The sequence below is a fragment of the Hyaena hyaena genome, unplaced genomic scaffold (assembly GCF_003009895.1).
Source record: "Hyaena hyaena isolate Hyena2069 unplaced genomic scaffold, ASM300989v1 scaffold_558, whole genome shotgun sequence".
Lineage (NCBI taxonomy): Eukaryota > Metazoa > Chordata > Mammalia > Carnivora > Hyaenidae > Hyaena > Hyaena hyaena.
The window spans coordinates 1,019,610-1,043,540 of NW_024081188.1; the positions used below are offsets into that span (position 1 = coordinate 1,019,610).

Sequence of the window (23,931 nt, forward strand, 5' to 3'; positions counted from 1 at the left end):
AGCTAATGCCATGGTGGTCAAATCAGCCCCCTGTATACCTTAAACTTACACAGTGTTTTGTCAATTTTATCTATGTATTAAGAGAGAAAAAAGAATCTGTGGGGAGATAAATATGAGATTTATTTGAATAAAATACAACTTATTGTTGTAGATATCCTTTTCTAATATTTCTAATATTTTAGTTGACTGACAAATGCACAGAAGTATTCCAAATGATGGCAGTTGGGAGGATGGGTTAAATGAGTGATGAGTACTGAAGTGGGCACTTGTTGTGATGAACACTGGATGCTGTATGTAAATGATAAATCATTAAATTTTACTCCTGAAACTAATATTACACTGTGTGCTAACTAACTAGGATTTAAATAAAAACTTGAGACTATGGAGGGAGGGAAGTAAGGAAGGAAGGAAGGAAGGAAGGAAGGAAGGAAGGAAGGAAGGAAGGAAGGAAGGAAGGAATTCCAAGTGAGGGTTGGGATTGCCAGGAATGTTGTAAAAAAAAGTCCATATTCTGTGGAAAGCTAGATTAGATGTCTTTTGGGAACCTTGCAAGGCTAAAATCTTCAGATTCTTTTGGAGTATGCCAGTCACTTTAATTATCATATTTAAAACAATAGAGTCCATGTTATAGTGTTAAGCTACAAAAAATTTGCAGTATTAAAATACTTTCAAAAACATTAAAAAAATTACTTGATATATGCTATTTAAATAATATATGAAAGATGGAACAAAAAATAACAGCAGAATTCTTATTACATCATGGTGAGATTCTTCTCAAGCTGTAGAACAATCTCCTTAAGTGCAGAATCCTCTGCCCAGTTGGCTTTACTTCCTAAAATGAGGTTCTGTAATTAAAAAAAAAAAAAAAAAAAAAAGTTTTTTTTATATTAAAGTTCTAAGTATTTTTAAAAATTTAATAAGATTTAGGGGCGCCTGGGTGGCTTAGTCGGTTAAGCGCCCGACTTTCGCTTAGGTCATGATCTCGCGGTTTGTGGGTTCGAGCTCTGCATCGGGCTCTGTGCTCACAGCCAGCTCAGAGCCTGGAGCCTATTTCAGAGTCTGTATCTCCCTCTCTCTCTGACCGTCCCCTGCTCACGCTGTCTCTCTCTCTCTCTCTCTCCTAGAAATAAATAAATAAAAATATTAAAAAAAAAAAATTTAGGGGCGCCTGGGTGGCTTAGTCGGTTAAGCGTCCGACTTTCGCTTAGGTCATGATCTCGCGGTTCGTGGGTTCGGGCCCCGCGTCGGGCTCTGTGCTGACTGCCAGCTCAGAGCCTGGAGCCTGTTTCAATCTGTGACTCCCTCTCTCTCTGACCCTCTCCTGCTCACGCTGTCTCTCTCTCCTAGAAATAAATAAAACATTAAAAAAAAAAAAAAAAAAAAAAAAAAAAAAAAAAATTTAACAAGATTTAAAAAAATCCTTTTACTGATGTTATGAAATATGTACCAAACCAGGTGTGAGCATTTACTCTATGAAAAAATACATTCTTGTACACATACTCATTTCCACTTTCAGTAAGACTCTGGCCTTGATCCCCATAATGCTAAGGAATATTTACAAGGTTTATAACAATTTTTTCTGCTTTATCAGTTTTTGTGGATAGTTTTTACTTGTTAAGAATTTTTGTTATGGTAGTCTACTTTAAAGAAAAAGACTGCATCTCTAATTTAGAGTTATTTTGCACTTCTCCAGTGAAAAATAGTTAAGCATAAACTGGTATGCCCTATTGATTATTTTAAAACTATGGCTCAATGACAGCAAGTTACCGATTGAAATTCTGTTAAAACATTTTAGAATCTAAGTGTTAAATTATTAGGTACAAAAATATATAAAACTTGGCCTATCTATAGCATTTTCATGCCTTTAGGCTAAGGTTTATAAATTCAATTAAATTACAAAGGTAAGTGGAAGTAAGCATTCAAATATGACTAAACCCATTAGGGGCAGGAGCTCCTAAGGTAGCCAAAGTTATGTTCTGCTTAACAAATCAATGATTTCATTAAATAAGACTTAACTAAGAGTATATGAATAAAAATTTTAAAAGGCAAAATAATAGAAGTCTCAAAGCAATAGGAACATGTAGCAAAGAAAATTAAAATAATCCTGTCCTTACGAGGCAATCCTCCACTTGAGGATAGTCTAGGGGACTTCCTTAACTCCTAATTGAGTAACCCACTATTACTAAAAAGTAGGTTTAAGATCTGAGGACAAATTTCTTATGGTCAGATATAAGAACTCATATTCTACAAGGATATGGCTTACAATAAGAAGCATTTGCTTTGACACATAATAGGCAGTTTAAACTGTGTACCTTCATAATTGAAAAATGGTAATTTAAGCCATTTCATCTCAACAATTCTGAGATATTTCATAATTCAAAAGTAATGAAAACCCTCTAGAATAAAGGCACACATAAAATTTAAGAGGTGAAAAGAAATTTAAAGGTGGCATAATAACTACCAGCATTTACTGATAAAGTATTATTGATAATTTAGAGACATTATCCTAAACAGATTAATATGAATTATCTTTAGTTTTCATAACCTCTCTAAACAGAGAAAGTGATGTTTAAAAACCTTAAATAATTTGCTCAAGGTCCGCAACTATTAAGCTGCAGTCATAATCATAATTCTAGATTCACATCACCCCAATCCATGTTTTCCCCATTCTCACAAGTTCGAGTCTAATGATTTCCACCATTATACCATTCTGCATCCACAGAGCTGCTAAAATCATTCCACTAATAAATGCCTAAGATCTAACCGTAATAAAAAAATCAAAGGCTTAAATATTAAATACACATAAATTCCAAATATATGTAAGCAGACTAATATTTAGTATTAAATTCATGACTTTTTCAGATCAAAGACTAACTGAAAGCTAATCTGAAAATAAGAGAATCAATCATTTTTAAAAAGTTCTTTACCTGGGTGCCTGGGTGGCTCAGTCGGTTAAGCGGCCGACTTTGGCTCAGATCATGATCTCATAGTTCATGGGTTCGAGCCCCAAGTCGGGCTCTGTGCTGACAGCTAGTTCAGAGCCTGGAGCCTGCTTCAGATTCTGTGTCTCCCTCTCTCTCTGACCCTCCCCTGCTCACGCTCTCTCTCTCAGAAATAAATAAAAAACATTAAAAAAAATTTTTTTTAAATAAATAAAAAGTTCTTTACCTGCTCTCTTAATTTACATAAATGTTACTTACCTGGAACATATGTTGAATGACTGTAGTAATTTGTATCTCCATCTGTAGGTTTTGATTTATGGCCTTTATCTTGTCTGAATTTTCCATAAGAGCCAAATCATCTTTCTGTTTGTTCTTTTCAGTCTGTATTTCTAAAAGCTTACTTTCTGAAGCTTGTTTTAATTCTAATAGGTTAAAAATTAAAACAAAAAAACACTACATATAACAACTACAAACAAGAATCCTGAAAAACCATGAAGCAGAACAGTTCCTGATAATTTCAGTCAAGAGAAAGTATGTAATAAGCACCGTTTTAGGGTGCAGTGCCATTTTGATCTGAAAATGACTTTTGTGGGGCAAAATACCAATATTTTAATTTTACACTTAGCAATGTCCTCCATGAAAGGTTCACAGTATGTCTGTATTACAATGATGGGTGTCTACATATATTTGAAGTGGCATCATGTTAAAGAGAACTTATACTGGGCTGCCAAAAGAACAGACAGAGATATATCTAAGGAAATATTTTTTCCTCCTTTATTTATATAAATAACAATTCAGTAAGATAAATTTTCCACGAAAAGATTCTCTTCTCCAGAGATAAAAACATCATCAACCATTTAGTGTAGTTCCTGAAATGTTCTAAGAATTAAACAATTTGAAAACATAAATGGGTATGTCCCAGGAGCTTGGTTCCTTGACATTAATGGATTAAAAGTAGGTTGGAATTCAATAGAAAAACCATTAAACATTCAAAGGATGATTAGATCAGATGACCAAGGCTACTTCTGACCCTGGGATTCCTTACAAACAGACAAATCTGTTATATTTATTTATTTTTTAATTAAAAAAATTTTTTTTATTTTAAATGTTTTTATTTATTTTTGAGAGACAGAGAGAGACAGCACAAACAGGGGAGGGTCAGAGAGAAAGGGAGATACAGAATCTGAAGACAGGCCTCAGACTCTGAGCTGTCAGCACAGAGCCGGATGCGGGGCTCGAACCCACCAACTGCAAGATCATGACCTGGGCTAAAGTTGGATGCTTAATGGACTGAGCCACCCAGGCGCCCCCGTGTTATACATAAAAATAGGGGTTATACATAAAAATGGGTTCGAGCCCTGCGTGGGACTCTGTGCTGACTGCTAACTCAGAATTCTACCGAAAATATGTATTACTTTTGAAATACACATTTCAAGAATTTCAATATAAAAAGCCATCTCATGCTTCTTGAGTTAAAAAGCTGTAGAATCATATGTATCAACTGATAATTTAAAGTAATGTATACATGTTAAAAAATTATATACATATAATAAATACGCTTATATGGGCAGGGAAAAATCCTGCAAGGATACATGCCTAACTGTGGTCACATAGGAAAGAGGTATGAATTTCACACTATACTTTTCTGTATCATTTTTTCCCCCAAGAATGTATTAATTTTGTGATTTAATGTTCTAAAACAAGAAAAATAAATCAAGCTAAATACATTTTAATACTACTTTTATTTATTTAAGTTTATTTTAATTTATTTTGAGAAATATAGCGTGAGGGGGGTGGCGGGGGCGGGGAAGAGAGAAAGAGAGAGAGAGTGAAACCCAAGCTCTGTGCTGACAGCACAGAGCCTGATGCAGGGCTTGAATTCATGAAACCGTGAGATCATAACCAAGAGTCAGACACATAACTGACTGAGCCACCCAGGCACCCCTTAATACTACTTCTAAAAATGCCATGTGTAGAAGCACCTGACATGTACAGGCTCAATTGGTTGAGCATCCAACTTTGAATCATGGTCTCGAGGTTCCAGAGTTCGAGCCCTGCATCAGGTTCTGCAATGACAGCTCAGAGCCTGGAGCTTCTTTGGATTCTCTGTCCTCCTCTCTCTATCTACCCTTCTCTCCTCGATTTGCACAAGCTCTCTCTCTCTTTCTCAAAAATAAATAAATAAATTTTAAAATATTTTTAAAATGCCATACATGAAATTATGTAAGTGAAAATGTTTTCTACAAAAAACCAAAACCAAAACAAACTGTTGTACATACGTAATCTCTTCTTTCTAACATCAAGCAGTTTTTCCTCCAAATCCCAAGATTCCTGTTATTAGAAATAAAGATTAAGGCATATCACCTAAGAAAAAAACTGTAACACATAACTGAATTTTATCTATTAGTTCTCGTTTTCCAAACCTCCCATTCTCAATCCCTTTATTTCCATACAGAAGAGAGACAAAGGACAGTAGCTTAAATTATAAGTAGATAATCAGCCACAGTGTCAGAAATAACTGAGTTATGAAAAAGACACTTAAAGACAGTGAATTCCAATCATACCAGTAACCTCTGGGAAATCCTATGTACACAATAGAGTTGCAGCAACAAGTTACTGAAATCACAGAATGTGTAAAGAGCCCAATATGCAGTTACCTGGTGTGATTTCATTATTAATTTGTTTAGATTTAATATGTGTTTCATGTTATCCATGAGCACACTGAAAAGGAATAAAAAATATGACTTGTTAACCTTATTTAAAAATAAAAAATTTCATTAATGAACACATCAATTACTATGGATTCCCATTCATGAAATTTACTGTATACTTGAATAAAAAACTCATCACTTAACAAAATAAACCTGGAAAAGTTTGATGTAAACTAAATTTGTGTTTAAAATTAGAGATGCAGGGGCTCCTAGGTGGCTCAGTCAGGTTTCTGACATTTGGTTTTCGGCTAAGGTAATGATCCTTCAGTTCATAGGTTTGAGCCCCATGTTGAGCTCCATGCTGGGTTTGGAGCCTGCTTGGATATTCTCTCTCTCTCTCTGTACCAACACTCCGGCTGCTCACTCGCTCTCAAAATAAACTTTAAAAAAATCAGAGATGCAAAAAAATAAAAACAATAAAATTAGAGATGCATTTCCCTAGAAAAATCCATAATCACAGACCAAAAGATATGAAACTGAAGCATGTAGTAATGTTTCTAAAAATCTCCTATTTGGGAGAAAAAGCCCTAATAACTTGCTAATAGGCTGCTTTTTAAAAAAAAAAATACACTTAATTTTTTAGAGCAGTTTGAGGCTGACAGCAAAACTAAATGGAAGGTACCCATATGCGCCCAAACCGACACATGCACAGCCTCTTTGACTATCAACATCCCCCAGGAGAAAAGGTCTGTTCATCACAATAGATCTACATTTAACACATCATTATCATCCAAAGCTGATAGTTTCCATTACAGTTCACTCTTGGTCCTGTACATTCTATGGGTTTGACAAATGTATAAAGACAATTATCTGCCATTAAGCATCAATAAGAATACTTTCACTGAATAAGGTGTTTTTTTTACCCTCATGTCTTCAACAAAAACCTGTGCTAGGCTCCAGGAATGTAGAACAGAGTAAAACACAAAGAGGAAAAAATTTTTTGAAAGAGATAAATCAATCCACAACTACAGTACGGTTTTATCAGAACCGGTAATAAATATGAACCGCTGAAAGAGTTGTGCACAGAGTACAACAAGGGAAACCCCGGAATCTTAAAGGGCATGAAGTAATTACCTAGATCAACTAGTTTGGTATGGCTGGAGCCAAAGAGTATGAAATAAGACTGGGTAAGAACAATGGTTCTTATACTTCAAAGTGCCACAATCCTTTGGAAGGATGTTAAATGTGGATTGCCAGGTCACCCCCACCACCCTCATGAACTGAGCCGAAGTCGGACACTTAACTGACTAAGCCACCCAGGTGCTCCTAACTCAAGAATGTTTAAAGCTCTCCTTTTAGGGTACCTGGGTGGCTCAGTCAGTTAAGCGTCCAACTTCGGCTCAGGTCATGATCTCACAGTTCGTGGGTTTGAGCCCTGCAATGGGCTCTGTGCTGCCAGCTCAGAGCCTGGAGCCTGTTTCAGATTCTGTGACTCCCTCTCTCTCTGACCCTTCCCTGCTCATGCTGTCTCCCTCCCTCTCTCTCTCTCAGAAATAAAAACATTAGAAAAAAAATTTAAAGCTCTCCTTTTGAGGAGGAGTTTGTTAGAGGGCCTAAATTCAGATTTTAGGATTTATGGAATCCTGGAGTTAAATAGCATATGGGGAGAATGCAGTACCAGTCTGAACTAAGACACCCAAAAAGGGGAAGTGCTCAAATGTATCTCGGCACTTTTATGGTGCTGATGGTAGGGGATCTTTTATCACAAGATTTTTGGAACAGCTAAGGCCTCTGAGGCCAAACACACAGGACAATATCATAGAGAACCTTGACTGCCAAAGTTTTGTTGTTGTTTTTTTTTATTTTTTTTTTTAATGTTTTATTTATTTCTAGGAGAGAGAGAGAGACAGCGTGAGCAGGGGAGGGTCAGAGAGAGAGGGAGCCACAGACTAAAACAGGCTCCAGGCTCTGAGCTGGCAGTCAGCACAGAGCCAGACGCAGGGCTCGAACCCAAGAACCGCGAGATCATGACCTAAGTGAAAGTCGGACGCTTAACCGACTAAGCCACCCAGGCGCCCCTAAAGTTTTTATTTTATATTCCTTCACAAATAGTTTAACACACACAAACTCATTTCTGCCAATGAAAAATGAAGCATATAATTCCTATCTCATTGTGTTATTGGATTAAATGACCTAATCCTGTTCCTGTTTTATACTAAACACTGAACAAAAATTAACTTTCAAAATCTTCCTTCAAATTTTCAGATTTTCTGGCTAAAAGTCTCCATTGTTTCTTAGGGCTACAAAACAAAAAAATATTGGCAGGACTATAAAAATTATAATGCTGAGGGGCACCTGGGTGGCTCAGTTGGCTAAATGTCCAACTTTAGCTCAGGTCATGATCTGGTGGTCCATGGGTTTGAGCCCTGCATCAGTTTCTGTGCTGGCAGCTCAGAGCCTGGAGCCTGGTTCAGATTCTGTGTCTCCCTCTCTATCTGACACTCTCCTGCTCATGCTCAGTCTCTCCCTGTCTCAAAAATAAAACAAAATAAATAAATAAACAAATAAATAAAAACAAAAAACAAAAAACAAAATTATAATGCTGAAGAAGGCACAGAAAAATTCCATCACTTTTCTTATTCCCCAGATAAAAGTGGTTGGCATTGATGGTGAATTTTTAAAAATATCACAAAACCAGGTGCCTAGGTGGCTCAGTCAGTTAAGCATCCAACTTCAGTTGAGGTCATGATCTCATGGTTTGTGAGTTCGAGCCCCACATGGGGCTCTCTGATGTCAGCACAGAGCCTGCCTTGGATCATCTGCCTCCCTCTGTCTCTGCACCACGCCCCTCCTGTTCTCTTTCTCTCAAAAAAAAAAAAATCTTTAAAAATATTTTTTTCCCACAAAACTAAAGTCATTATGCCAATTTCCCTTCTTATTCTTAACAAATCCAGAATAAAAAGAAAAAACAAACGTACCTAGTCTGGGGGTTAATTTTCTCCAGGTTTTTTTTAAGTGCAATTGAAAGTTGCATCCTATAGTACAAGGAAAAAAGCTTGCATTATAAAACATGGATAACATTTGTAGTTAAAGAAAAAAATTAAAAATGACAAGTTAAAGATTGATTTCCTTTAAATGTAACCTAAACCAAAGTAGTTTTTAAAACACTATTGTATGGGGAATACTTTGATAAATTAAGTTACAAAAATGTAAAATAACAACATGGCTAAGGGTGTGCATTACTATGCTAAGCTTGAAATCGGCCTGAGGTTTGCTCTCCCAGCCATCCACCTTGGCACAGGGCCAGCAGGAAGCATTAAGCATTAACGCACTACAGAGATTAACACAGACAAACCTGAAATGGAGAAAGTTAGAGAATATAAAGCCATACTTGAATGTAAAGTTTAAAACATACCTACATACAAGCAAACTCCATAAATTACTTTTAAATTCAAACAGCTAATAAATAAATGATGGAAAGGCAATCAACTTATCAATATTTAAGTCATTTCCTCATTTATGTCACACACAAAAATTTGACTCATTAAAATAAGATTTCTTAATAGCTCTGAAATCATCTTGAAAAATATGATCTAGGGCACATGGCTGGCTCAGTGGGTAGAGTATGCACTCTGGAATTGGGGTCATGAATCCAAGTCTCATGTAGGGCATAGAGCTTACTTAAATAAATTAAATAAAAAATATTTATTATCTATACAATGAGCCAGCTTCTGAGAAGAAGGAAAAATGTTCACTGCTGGAAATGATTAAGAGAACTTTAACTACTTTTCAACTAAATGTATAAGAAATTCATCTGGGAAGGCCAGAAATATAAGGAAACAATTTTAAAAGTCATTCAACTTAAGTGAGATTATTAATTCAGATCACAAGTCTACAAGGTATTATGTTTGCCTTATTAACAGCTATCTACCAGCACTTACCTCAAAGCTTAAAACATAGTAAGCACTCAAATATTTGTTAAATGAATTTTAAAATAGAGATGCAAAACCTATATTAAAAATATACTTAGGGGTGCCTGGGTGGCTCATCAGTTAAGCGTCCCAGATTTTTGGCTCAGGTCATGATCTCACGGTTTGTGAGTTTGAGCCCCACTTCAGGCTCTGTGCTGTCAGAGGCACTGCTTGGGATTCTCTTCTCTGCCCTTCCCCAACTCTGCTCTCTCAAAAAAATAAACATTAAAAAAAAAATGTATATATATATAAATATATATATATATATACACACACACATATACACACATATATACACACACACATACATATTTAAACTCGATGACAATACTTTTAGTTGACTAATAATAAACCCTAGTAATGGAATCCAGTAATCATTTGAAAGATCGAATGGTATTTAAGCTCACCCTTCTATTTCCTTGACTGACATTTCCTTATTAACTAACTCTTATATAACTACTTCAAATGAAGGTATTAATGAATGTTAACTTTTCTCTCAGGGCTCCAAATTTGCGTGACCATTATCTAATGATCATTTTACTTGAGACTAATAATTTAGACTAGTTAAAATATTCCCTTTACCTCAAATCATAACCAGTTTGCATTCAGTTCACAATGTGTATACCTAAAATGTAATAATTACCTGTCTAATGCAAGCTTTTTCATTTCAAAAGCAGTTTTCACCTCTTCAATTTCATTTTCCAGGTCTTCAATTTTACTATCAAAGAAGCATGACCAAAAGAATTTCAGGGATATATAAAAAAAAAAATTCACGGTTAGAATAAATATATAAAGTAAACCTTTGAGAAAAGTAAAATGACTCTCTCTCAATGAAAGTATTCTACAGGCCCCCACATTGATACATTTATAGATTTGGTAAACAGATACTTCTGAGACACCATACTCATTATTTTGTGAAAGGGGAATGCCAAAAGTGCTAACAGGATCACTAATGTAATATGAGAACATACCCTAGATCAACAACTTCTCAGTACATGCATGAAAAACTATTTGGAAAAATAAAGAAAAGGAAAAAGGAAGATAATGGTGTAAGATGGATAATAGTATCAAATCTTAGTAAAAAACACAAAATTGAGGGGCGCCTGGGTGGCTCAGTTGGTTAAGCCTCCAACTCTTGGTTTCAGCTCAGGCCCTGATCTCATGGGTTGTGGGATCGAACCCCACATTGGGCTCTACGCTGACAGCATGGAGCTTCTGTGGGATTCTCTCTCCTTTTCCCTCTCTCTGCCCCAATCCTGCTTGCACTCTCCCTCTCTCTCAAAATAAATAAATATTTTTTTTAAAAAAACAAAAAATTTAAAAATATAACATACGCTTCAATTTGCTTATCTTGCATGATTTGTTCTGGAGTTTTTTCTTCACCTATAAATAAATAATTTTTCAAGTTAGTAACAGGTTAGAAGAGTGCTGTCCAGGGACCCTGGGTGGCTCAGTTGGTTGAGCATCTGATTCTTGATTTAGGCTCAATTCATGATCCCAGGGTTTGGGATCAAACTCTGCATTTAACTCCACTCTGAGCATGGAAACTACTTGGGATTTTCTCTTTCTGCCCCTCTTCCCTGCTTGCTCACTCTCTAAACAAATAACCAAAAAGATTCTCTTTCCTTCTGCCTCTCAGAAATATAATGTAAGCCACACACTCAAACCAAAAATTTAATTCTTTTTTTTTTTTTTTAAAGGAAATTTTAACTACGTTTTTTTTTTTTTTTTTTTTTAATGTTTTATTCACTTCTAGGAGAGACAGAGAGAGAGAGGCAGCGTGAGCAGGGGAGGGTCAGAGAGAGAGGGAGTCACAGACTGAAACAGGCTCCAGGCTCAGAGCCGGCAGTCAGCACAGAGCCCGACGCGGGGCTCGAACCCACGAACCGTGAGATCATGACCCAAGCGAAAGTCGGACGCTTAACCGACTAAGCCACCCAGGCGCCCCTAATTCTTTTTTTTAAAGTAGGCTCCACGCTGGGCATGGACTTGGAATTCATGAACATGGGGCTTGAACTCATGACCCTGAGATCAAGACCTAATTTGAGTTCAAGAGTCAGATGTTAACTTACTGAGCCACCCAAGTGTTCCACTCCCCAAACTTATTCTTTACTAGTCTCCCAATTTCCCAAAATTTAAGCTTTAATTTCTAGATTCCTTATTCTAAAGCAAGTAAAAATATTTCAGTATAACTTATTTAAACCCAAAAGGTCTAAAATATTTTCATTTCAACATGTAATTAATTTAAAATTACTAATGAAACATTTTACAATCTTTTCTTCTGTATTTGACATTTATAGCCCCTCTCGCAGACTAAACACATTTCAAATGTTCAATAGTCACTTGGAGCTAGCAGTTGCCATATGGGACAACAGTTTTAGAATAATGGAAAATAAAAAAGGCATAAAATATTAACATGAGCAATATCAAAAAACTCATCTGTATGTCTATGTGTTAGCAACAAACAACTGGAAATTAAAAGAAAGAATTACACTGTGCAATTTCTTTCAAAAACATGAAATGATTAAGGATAAATTTAACAAAATATGTATATGACCTCTATAATGAACACTTTCAAATACTGGAAAGATACAATACATATAGGTATTAGAAGAATCAATATGGCTAATACAACAATTTCCCATATTGATCTACAGAGCCCAATCAAATGCCAAACAAAATTCTAATTCTTTTTTTTTTTTCCTTCTGTAGACACTGACAAGCTGGGGGCACTTGGGTGGTTCAGTTGGTTAAGCATCTGACTCTTAGTTTCAACTCAGGTCATGATCTCACAGTTCATGGGGTTCGAGCCACACATCAGGCACTGCACTAGCAGTGTGGGGCCTGCTTAGGATTCTCTCTGTCCCCCTCTCTGGCCCTCTCCAGCTCACAATCTCTTACTCTCTCTTTTTTCTCAAAACAAACTTTAAAAAAAAATAAAGATATTGACAAGCTGATTTTAAAAGGCATACAGAGGGGCGCCTGGGTGGCTTAGTCGGTTGGGCATCCGACTTCGCTTGGGTCATGATCTCACAGTTTGTGGGTTCGAGCCCCGCGTCGGGCTCTGTGCTGACTGCCAGCTCAGAGCCTGGAGCCTGTTTCAGAGTCTGTATCTCCCTCTCTCTCTGACCCTCCCCTGTTCACGCTGTCTCTCTCTCTCCTAGAAATAAATAAAAGTATTAAAAAAAAAATAAAAAATAAAAGGCATACAGAAACACAAAGAACTTAGAATAGTTAACAATGATGATAAAGAAGAACACTGGAAGTCTTATATCATTGATATCAAGATTTACTATACAGCCACAGTATTCAAGATAGTGTGGCATTATTGCAAGCACAGACAACTATCTCAAGGGAACAGAGAAAAGAGCCCCAAAATAGACCTACAAATAATCAATGGAGAAAGTAAAATCTTTCGAACAAACAAGGCTAGAAAAACTGGATTTCCAGAGGGGGAAGAAAAGAATCTTGATCCTTAGCTCACACCATACCAAAAAATTAACTCAAAAAGGATCACAGAACTGAATGTTAAATCTAAAATGCTAAGCCTTAAGGGGCGCCTGGGTGGCTTAGTCGGTTAAGCGTCCGACTTTCGCTCAGGTCATGATCTCGCGGTTTGTGGGTTCGAGCCCCGCGTCGGGCTCTGTGCTGACTGCCAGCTCAGAGCCTGGAGCCTGTTTCAGAGTCTGTGACTCCCTCTCTCTCTGATCCTCCCCTGCTCACACTGTCTCTCTCTCTCTCTCCTAGAAATAAATGAAACATTTAAAAAAAAATTTTTTTTTAAATAAATAAATTAAAAAAAAAATAAAATGCTAAGACTTGTAGAATAAAACAAAGGAGAAAATCTTTGTGACTTTGGAGTGGTCACAGCCTTCTTAGATAGGACTTAAAGTCTATGGCCATACCACCCTGAACGTGCCTGATCTCGTCTGATCTCAGAAGCTAAGCAGGGTCGGGCCTGGTTAGTACTTGGATGGGAGGACTTAAAATCATACACCACAAAAGACCAAATAATCTGATAAAAGAAACTTCATCAAATTAATGCCTTTAGTTCCTCAAAAGATAGTTAAAAAAAAAAAAAAAGGCAAGCAACAAACCTGGAGAAAATACTTGCTAGATATATTTTAGTATATGCGCTGCCAAAGCGAGCACTTTGCTAGATATATAGGTAGATACAGAAATAGCTACATATACATGTATATGTATAGGTAGATGTATGAAAAGAAAACCTATATTTATAAACAAAGAACACAAATCCAATAAGACTAATAACCCAATTAAAAAATAAGCAATGGAGGCACCTGGGTGGCTCAGATGGTTAAGCCTCCGACTTCGGCTCAGGTCATGATCTCACGTTCATGGGTTCGAGCCCCGCATCGGGCTCTGTGCTGACAGCTCAGATTGACAGCTCAGCAGCCTGGAGCCTGCTTCGATTCAGTGTCTCCCTCTCTCTCTGCCCCTCCCCCCTCAGGCTCTGTCTCTCTCTGTCTCAAAAATGAATAAAAACATTTAAAAATATTTTTTAAATAAGCAATGGAGGGTAGGGTGTTTGGGTGGCTCAGTCAGTTAAGTGTCTGACTCTGGCTCAGATCATGATCTCGCAGGATCGAGCCTCACATCATGCTCTGTGCTGACAGTGAATAGCCTTGTTGAGATTCACTCTCTCTCTCTATCCCTCTCCTACCTGCACTCTCTCTCTCTCAAAATAAATAAGTAAACTTAAAAAAATATTTTTAGAAAGCCTGGAATATCAGATTGACAATATACAAGAACCACCTTCGGATCTATGGCCTTATAAAAGATTGAGCAGAGTGTGAAAAGTTCCTAAATTGAAACATGTATGCAGGTGAAGTAAGACATCAACGTGGCCCCTCAGGTTTCCCACAATTCTTTTTTTTCCTTATAATTTTTTAAAAGTTTATTTATTTGAAAGAGATAGAGCATGAGCAGGGAAGGGACAAAGAGAGAAAAACTGACAAAGAAAGAGAATCCCAAGTGGGCTCTGTGCGGACATTCCGCAGCAAGGCTGGAACTCATGACACTGTGAGATCATGATCTGAGCCAAAATCAAGAGTCAAATGCATAACTGACTAAGACACCCAGGTGCCCTACTAAACTCTTAATTCAACCTAAAGTATTAACTGGTTTTATTCTTTAAGCCCCTTTCACAAAGAAAGATTCACCAAAACCTATCTTTGTAACCCAAGGGCTTACAAATCAAGTGGCAATAATGGTTATTACCTTAGGAGAGCTAACCCGTTATTTTAGTACTCTCTTGCTCCCTAAGACTTCTGCATTAATAGTTTTAAAAGATAACTTTAAATTTGTTCAATGTTTAGAATCGAAAATTGTCATTCATGTCTTGAAGCTGAAGTCCCTTCTGCCTGCCTCTCAGTCCTATATTCCAATGCTTTTCAAAGTATAGATCTTAGACCACTTGCTTAACAATCGTCTAACCTGCTAACTTAATCTCCCAGATTGTCGAAGGTAGCACAAATTCTAGGACTCCTTCCCACAGGAATCTCCCAATTCTCTGATCAACAGACCTCAAATGTCTGACATTGTTATTTAGTTTTTTCAATCTATTTCCTGAATCCCTAACAAGTTCCTGAGGGCCGCGGTATGCCTGCTTCTTGCCTTCTTACACAGTATAGCACTATATTATGCTACCACTCCCATTTCTAAAATAAATAACTTTTTTTTTGTAAAGTTGATTTTCTTTTCTCTAGAATACTATTCATCGTCAAGCTCACAAAATCTTATATGAAAACAAAAATACTTACTTGCATCAACCATTGATTTATATTCCAAGAGTTGTTGTTTAGTCTGTGCTCTCAGCCTAAAATCAGATAAAGAGAAGATAAATTAATTAAGCTGATTACTAAAGTTAATTAATTAAGCAAATTAACTAAGTAAACTCTACCTCCAATATGCATCTTGAACTCATGACCAGTAGATCGAGAGTCACATCCTCTACTGACTGAGCTAGCCAGGTGCCCCAGAGAGTCATATATTCATTAATATATGATAAACCAATTCATTTTTTCATAAGTATATGCATTTAATGAATGTAAATAAACTCAGCAAGAACTCTTCTAGTTTTGCCTGATTTCATTTCAGTGGGCCTAAAGAGGGGCACCTCGGTCACTCAGTCAGTTAAGCAACCAACTCTTGATCTCAGGGTCATGAGTTCAAACCCCAGCATTGGGCTCCAAGCTGCACATGAAGCCTACTTAAATGAAAAACAGGGCACCTAGGTGGCTCTGTCGGTTAAACCTCCAGCTTGGGCTCAGGTCATGATCTCACAGCTCATGGGCTGGAGCCCTATGTCAGGCTCTGTGCTGACAGCTCAGCGGCTAGAGCCTGTTTCAGATTTTGTGTCTCCTTCTCTCTCTGTTCCTCCCCTGCTCACACTCTCTTTCTCTTTCTCAAAAATAAAGGAACATTAAAAAGTTTTTAATTAAAAATATAAAGAAAAGTATAATAAAGTGGGCATAAACAGAGTTCTGGTTCAAGATGGCAACGTACAAAAACTCTGAATTCAAGTCTACAGAACAAAACAATTACATTTTAAAAAAATTTTTCCTGTTTATTTTTGAGAGAGAGACAGACAGACAGAGTGTGAATGGGGGAGGGGCAGTGAGAGGGAGACAGAATCCAAAGCAGGCTCCAGGCTCTGAGCTGTCAGCACAGAGCCTGACGCGGCGTTCAAACTCATGAATTGTGAGATCATAACCTAAACTGAAGTCATACACTTAACCAACTGAGCTACTCAGGCACCCTATCAAATTGCATCTATTAATTACGCTATTCGTCTTGAAGAACTAAGGGCTGACTGAACAGCTACTGAATAACCAAGGATAGAGAGAACAAAAAACAACAGGAAGAGAGATGGAGACATGCTACAATTTGAAAGAATAACTAACATACACAGCTCCAGCTCCAGCCAGCCAGAAAAAGTCACCAACCACACACAATCTACATAAGGGACACCATACACAATATCACTCCTCCAAGTTTAGGAGAAGTAGCTGTTTTGCCTAATCCACAGAAACAAACACAAAAGTGAAGCAAAATGGGGAGACAGATGAATATGCTCCAAAAGAAAGAACAAGAAAAAAGCCTCAGAAAAAGAACTCAATGAAACAAACAATATGCCTGAAAAAGAATTTCAAGTAATGATCATAAAGATAGTCACCAGGTTGAAGAGAAGAAGAACTCAGTGAGACCTTCAATAAAGAGACAGAAAACATTAAAAGTAACTAATCAGAGTTAAAGATTGTAATAGCCTAAATAAAAAACACACTAGAGGGAATCAACAGTAGATTAAAGGATGCAGAAGAACATTAGTGATCTGGAAGACACAGTGATAAAAGCATGCAAACAGAACGCTAAAAGAAAAAGGAGTTTTAAAAAAGAGCCTGCTTGGGATTCTCTCTCTCCCTCTCTCTCTGTCCCTCCTCTCTTCATGCTCTCTCTCTCTCTTTCTCTCTCTCTCAAAATAAACATTAAAAAAAAAGATAAAGAGAGAATTAAAAGCAGCAAAAGAAAACGTATGAGAATTAAAAACAGCAAGAGAAAAATAAAAAGTACTACAAAGGAAAACCTATGAAGCTATCAGCTGATTTTTCAGAAACTTTGCAGACCACAAACAAGTGGCATGACACAGTCAAAGTGATGAAAAGAAAAAACTAACCTATACCTGTAGAGTTATCATTAAGATTTGACAGAGAGATATGGTTTCCCAAAGAAACAAAAAATAAAGAAGTTATGACCACTAAACCAGTGTTGGAAGAAATGTTAAAGTGACTTCCTTAAGTAGAAAGGAAATGGCCAAATAAGATATAAGAAAATGATGAATAAAAAGATGTAAAATATGACAAGATATACATAAAGTGTGGAAAAGGCAGTAAAAAGAGAAGAGAAGGGGGAAAGACTGTTTTCTTCTATAGTTTTTTGAGGGTTTTTTGTTTTTTTGTAGAGTATATTTGAACTTAAATGGACATCAAATTAATATGGACTGCTATTCATTTGGATGTTATATATGAACCTTATGGTAACCACAAACCCAAACCTATCATAGATACACAAAAAATAAAGAGAAAGAAGCCAAACAAAACACTACACTCATCACTCGCAAAGAAAGAGCAAGAAGGTCTTTTGCAGAAAAACTACAAACACACCAGAAAACAAATTTTTAAAATGGCAATACGTACACACTTATCAGTAACTACGTTAAATGTAAATGGCCCAAATTTTCCAATTAAAAGACAGAGAATGATAGAATGGATTAAAAAAACAAGACCCATCTATATGCTGCCTAAAAGAGACTCACCTCAGACCTCAAGACATATACAGACTGGAAGTGAAGGGATGGCAAAACATTCACCATGAAAATGGAAGCCTCCCCCATCCCAAAAAAGACTATGTAGCAATACTTATACCAGACAAAATAGACTTAAAATATTTTTTAATGTTTATTCATCTTTAAGAGACAGAGAGCGTGAGTTGGGGAGGAGTAGAAAGAGAGGGAGACAAAGAATCTGAAGCAGGCTCCAGGCTCTGAGCTGTCAGCACAGTTGGCTGAGTGGCTCAGTTGGTTGAGTGACCCAACTCTTGGTTTCAGCTGAGGTCATTATCTTATAGTTCGGTGGGTTTGAGCCCCACGTCTGGCTCAACACTGATAGTGCAGAGCCTGCTTGGGATTATTATCTCTCTCTCCCTCTCTCTCTGCCTCTCCCCTGCTCACACTATCTTTCTCTCTTCTCTTAATAAATAAGAATAAGCTTAAGTACATTAAAGCAAAGATTGTAACAAGAGACAAGAAAGGACATTACATAGTCAGAAAGGAATCAGTCCAACAAGAGGCTATAACATTTTTAAGTATCTACACACCCAACACTGGAGGACCTAAATGCATAAAGAAATGTTAACATACACAACAAGAGAAACTGATGGTGATACAATAATAGTAGGGGGACTTTGACACCATACTTACATCAATGATAGATCATCCAATGGGAAAAATCAATTAGGAGACAATGTCTTTGAATGACACACTGGACCAGATGGACATAACAACATATATAAAATATTCCATTCAAAAACAATAGAAAACACATTCTTTTCAAATGCACATGGAACACACTCCAGAACAGATCATATAATAGGTCATAAAACAACTCTCAACAAACTGAAGAGGATTCAAATCATATTTTGCATCGTTTTTGACTACAATGGTATGAAATTAGAAATAAATCACAATACAAAAACACTGGAAAAAATACAGACACATAGACACTAAACAACATGATACTAAATAACCAGAAAGTAAGTGAAGCAATCAAAGAAGAAATTAAAAAATATATATGGACACAAATAAAAATGAAAACACAATGGTCCAAAATCTTTGTGACATAGCAAAAACAGTTCTAAGAGGGAAGTATATAGCAATACAAGCCTACTTCAAGAAACAAGAAAAGAATCAAACAATCTAACCTTACATCTAAAAGGAACTACAAAAAGAAGAATAAAAACTCAAGGGGAGTAGAGGAAAGGAAATAATACAGATCAGACCATAAATAAATGACATAGAAACTAAAGAAAAAAAGAAAAAGAAAAAAGAAAAAAACCCATGAGACCAAGAACTTGTTCTTTGAAAAGATAAACAAAATTGAACAACTCTTAGCTAGACTCATCAATAAAAAAGAAAAAGACCCAAATAAATAAAATCAGAATCAAGAAAAGTAAAATTGACACCACAGAAATACAAAGGATTATAAAAGCATACTATGAAAAATAATAAGCCAACAAACTGAACAATCTGTAAGAAATGGCTGAAGAAATAACTATGGGCTACACAAAGAAGAAACAGTGAAAACTGCAAACACTGTAATGAAGTTAAAAAACACACTGTACCATTTTTTAGGAGATACAAAAAATAACAAAGATACTAATCCTTGGATAGATAATTCATACAGTTTCTCCGTCGTCCTATGATTGTAGTTAATTCAAAATCAGGGGTGCCTGGGTGGCTCAGCCGGTTAAGCGGCAGACTTCCACTCAGGTCATGATATCACGGTTTGTGGATTTGAGCCCCACATCAGGCTCTGTGCTGAGAGCTCAGAGCCTAGAGCCTGCTTCAGATTCTTGTGACCTTCTCTCTCTGCCCTTTCCCTGCTCATGCTCTGTCTCTCAAAAATAAATAAACATTAAAAATTTTTAAAAAAAACAAAATCATACATAAAATAAGTAGAAAAGCTATAAGTAAAATGCTAACGAGTTATTAAGTTATTCTTCCAACATGTTTTACATTTACATGATAGTTTCGTAATTCTGAAACTGCTTTGTGACTCTGAGACCTATATAAGTAGCTAAGTAACATTACTTTTTATAGTATTAGTATAATACTATACTGTCTATAGTATAGACAGAATTATAAATTTCCATGGTATAAGTTCCTTAAAGTTCCAAATGAAAAGAACAATTTCTTAAAGGTTAAGAAGGTAGGCTAGCATTTTAAGACACACTGTAAGAACAGTTTCCTTTTAGCTGAGATACAAAAGGTGATCTTTTTTTTTTTTTTTTAAAGTTTATTAATTCTGAGACAGAGCGAGCAAGAGAGACCAAGCAGAAGAGGGGCCGAGAGAGGAGAGAGAGAATCCTAAGCAGAATCCCAATGCAGGACTCAAACTCAGAGCTGTGAGATCGACCTGAGCTGAAACCAAGTCAGACACTTAACCAACTAAGCCACCCAGGTGCTCCAAACGGTTATCTTTTATCTTTAATATTTTTGCACTTTATATTATGGGAATGAGGGAATTTTTAAAGTGAGGTTGTGAGGTTTATTAGTCAAGATCTTTCAACGCAGTGGTAAATCTAAAAGAGTTACAACGCTTTGTGGAGGTAAAACAACACAAAAAAAATCCTTGTAGGATATAGAACAAAAAATTTTTTTTTCCTGTAAAGGCCAAACAAGAAACATTTTAGCTTTGTGATTCATATGGTCTCTACTGGAGCTACTCAACTCAGACCCTGTATAGCAGGAAAGCTCCCTTCCAACAAGCCCTTCCTTAAGGGCACTGAAATTAGACTTTCATATAATTTCCACGTGTTATTAAATTTTCCTCCAGAAATTTTTTTTGTCCCAACTACTTAAAGACATAAAAATTAGGGGTGCCTGGGTGGCCCAGTTGTTTGGGCTTCTGACTTCGGCTCAGGTCATGATCTCATAGTTTCTGAGTTCAGCCCCCGGTAGAGATCTGTGCTGACAGCTCAGAGCTTGGATCCTGCTTCGGATTCTATCTCCTTCTCTCTGCCCCTCCCCCACTTGTGCTCTGTCCCTCTCGGTCTTTCAAAAATAAATAAATGTAGGGGCACCTGGGTGGCTCAGTCGGTTGGGCATCCGACTTGGGCTCAGGTCAGGAGGTCAACAATCGTGGGTTCGAGCCCCGCATCAGCACAGAGCCCAGGACCTGCTTGGCATTCTGTGTCTGCCTCTCTCTCTGCTCCTGCCCCACTCACACACTCTCTCTCTCAAAAATGAATAAATGTTAAAAAAAAATTAAAAACAAACAAAAATAAATAAATGTAAGAAAATTTTAATAAAAAATAAATTAAAAAAAACAAAAATTATTCTTAGCTTGCCGGGTCACGCCATAACACGCAGTAGGGTGGACTGGGACCTACGCCATTGTTTGCCCACTGGATTGATATCCTTTCTCATCACATCTTCCCGTAGCAACTGTGTAGTGGAAAAAGTATAAACAGGGGTGCCTGGGTGGCTCAGTCGGTTAAGCAACAGACTTCGGCTCAGGTCATGATCTCACGGTTTGTGGGTTCGCGCCCCATGTCGGGCTCTGGGCTGACTGCTCAGAGCCTGGAGCCTGCTTGGGATTCTGTGTCTCCCCCTCTCTCTGCCCCTCCCTCGCTTACACTCTGTCTCCCAAATATAAATAAACGTTTAAAAAAAGTCTAAACACCAATCATCCTCTTGGTAGAAAATATAACAAATGAGGCTTCTGGATTGAAAAGGGTCATAACTATATAACAAAGAGGAAAGACAACTTATTTTCAAGCAGCTGAGGCCTTAGATGCACCCGCTGGAAAATCGGGGCCCCAGGACGCGAGCGCACGAGAAAAGGGAGGAAATTACGGCTCCGAAGGCCCTAGGGGCCCTGGGATCTGGGCTAAACGCTTGTCTCTGAGTAGCTCATTGGACGCCCCCTGCATCTCTGCTAGGAAGGTGTAATCTTCCTCTTTCTCAGAAGATGAGGGAACGAGCTTACGGAGCTTAAGTGAATGACTCAATGACACAGCTACGAAGGGACCGAGTCCCAACGCGAAGCCTTCGGGACTGAGAGCAAAGGGCGGAACTCTCCGCCACGATGCCCACTTGGATCCGGCCTAGCGGGCCAGAGGGAACAACCTGAGCAGCAGGGTCAGGCGGTCCTCGGGACGTGTTTCCTGGGCGCCGGCGACGTGCGGTGGCCTGCCATCCCCGCCTCCCGCTCCCAAATCTGGGGGCTCGGTGGCCGCTTGCTCTCCGGGTTGTATCTCCATTCTGACTGACGCGAAGAGGTACGGCTTGGGACGGGAAGATGCGGCCTTTGGAATCGATTTTCCCGCCACGAACTGGTCGCCGGGAAAGGGCCGGAGAACCGCGGCTTGTCGTCCCGCCCCTTCCGCCCCACGGACCCACCCCTTCCGTCCCGGCCTCTGGTTGCCGTGGTTACTGCTGTTTCTCTTATCCTGGCTACTCTTTGCAATCTTACAGATCACTAATAAGCAAAGTTGAACTTAACTTTTTTAATGTTTTATTTTTTTCTGAGAGAGAGAGAGACAGAATGACCAGGGGAGGGTCAGACCTGAGGGAGACACATAATCCGAAACAGGCCCAAGGCTCCGAGCTAGCTGTCAGCACAGAGCCGGAGGAGGGGCTCGAACCCACCAACCGCGAGATCGTGACCTGAGCCGAAGTCGGACGCTTAACTGACTGAGCCACCCAGGCGCCTCAGGGAGTTTGAGCTTTAAGCATCAGATCTGTCATGTGCTGGGCCGGGAGTTGGGCTATAGCCGTTTGGGACACCCCCGGGCGCCCAGGAACTGGCTGGAAAGGAAAATCCCAACACAAATGGTCACTCATCCTTGGTGCTGGGAGTGGGGATCTTCGGGAAAGTTTTTGTTGTGTTGTTTTTTGTTTGTTTGATTGTTTTGGTTTTACCCGTCTTGGTACTCCCTTTACATTCGCGGCCTTGGAAAATGGGGGTGCCCGACAGGCTGAGAAAGAGAAACACCAGAGGGTTGTTTAAATAGACTTTCCATCTGAGTTCATAATGTCCAGATCCCCGTGGCTAGAGTTCAGACACAACTTAAAGCCCGCTATGAGTCAGTGTATACACTTGAACCTGAATCTTGCAGCGTGAAATTTCTCTGTCCGTAAGATTCACTCAGTCTAGTGCTCCCAAGTGCCAGCTTGTCGATTTATCAGGTTGCAATTAAACATTTTTAGCTGGACATTGAGCAGCTAATGGAGAAAATGCGGGACGTAAACCGCTCGATTGGTTTGTAGTTTTTCATTAAGGTCGGCTTGTAAGGGACACTTAGCCTTAGTAGCACAAGCACAGCAACTCAGACAAGAGAGCCGAGCATTCCCCTTATATAACTAGTTTCCCCTGAGTTATACTTGATCACACAGTGCTCTCTCCTTTCTTACTCTTTATTATCAAAGCAACAGCTACGGGCAGAGGTGCAAAGGCAGGGATGTAAATACGTTAGGTTTGCCACTCCTACCCCAAGCTCCTGGAAAAACACAGTTCCCTTTCATTATTATTATTACTATTTTAATGTTTACTTTGAGAAGGAGAAGCAGAGAGGAAAGGGCAGAGAGAGGGGGAGACAGGATCTGAAACCTGCTCTGTGCTGACAGCAAGAGAGCCGGACATGGGCCTGGAACTCATGAACCCTGAGATCATGACCTGAGTTGAAATTAAGAATAGGTCGCTTAACAGACTGAGCCCCCAGGCAACCCCCCCCCCATTATTTGTTTTATACAAAAACAGTCTTGGGCTTTGGCTTTACACTGGAAGTCTTCCAGGATCTCACATCAATCTTATCCTTTTTAGTAGTTGTCTATCAGGTGTCCAAAGCCAAATTTGGGACGAAGACAATGCAGTAGTTCTCCATCTGAGTAGGAATCAGAATCATGGGAAGGACTGGTTTAAAACAGACTGCTAAGTGAATGGGGAGATGGTTGAAATAGGTGAAGGGGATTAAGAGCACAGTTATTGTGATAAACACTGAATAATGTGGAGAATTGTTGAATCACTATATTGTACACCTGAAACTAAGAACACTGTTAATTATACT

General features: G+C 38.2%; 1 protein-coding gene across 1 annotated transcript; it reads right to left on the minus strand.

The window, feature by feature from the left end:
* Nucleotides 1-397: 397 nt before the first annotated feature.
* On the minus strand, nt 398-22,218 carry CENPH (centromere protein H). Its single transcript, XM_039256069.1, has 9 exons — nt 21,992-22,218; nt 15,348-15,403; nt 10,899-10,947; nt 10,208-10,282; nt 8,572-8,628; nt 5,600-5,663; nt 5,222-5,273; nt 3,201-3,364; nt 398-845 (listed from the first exon to the last, which is right to left on the minus strand). The coding sequence occupies exons 1-9, from the start codon at nt 22,123-22,125 to the stop codon at nt 753-755; spliced, it is 744 nt and encodes a 247-aa protein (XP_039112000.1). The 5' UTR covers nt 22,126-22,218; the 3' UTR covers nt 398-752.
* Between the last annotated feature and the right edge of the window lie 1,713 nt (nt 22,219-23,931).

What these genes read in the sequence shown, in the direction of transcription:
- CENPH (XM_039256069.1), bottom strand. Translation starts at nt 22,125, where the DNA reads ATGGAGATACAACCCGGAGAGCAAGCGGCCACCGAGCCCCCAGATTTG. An exon ending in CAAGATAAGCAAATTGAAGC is followed by an intron (nt 10,283 to 10,898) that starts GTATGTTATATT and finishes CTTCTTTGATAG; the next exon opens with TAAAATTGAAGACCTGGAAA. An exon ending in TGTTAGAAAGAAGAGATTAC is followed by an intron (nt 3,365 to 5,221) that starts GTATGTACAACA and finishes TTAACCTATTAG; the next exon opens with AATTAAAACAAGCTTCAGAA.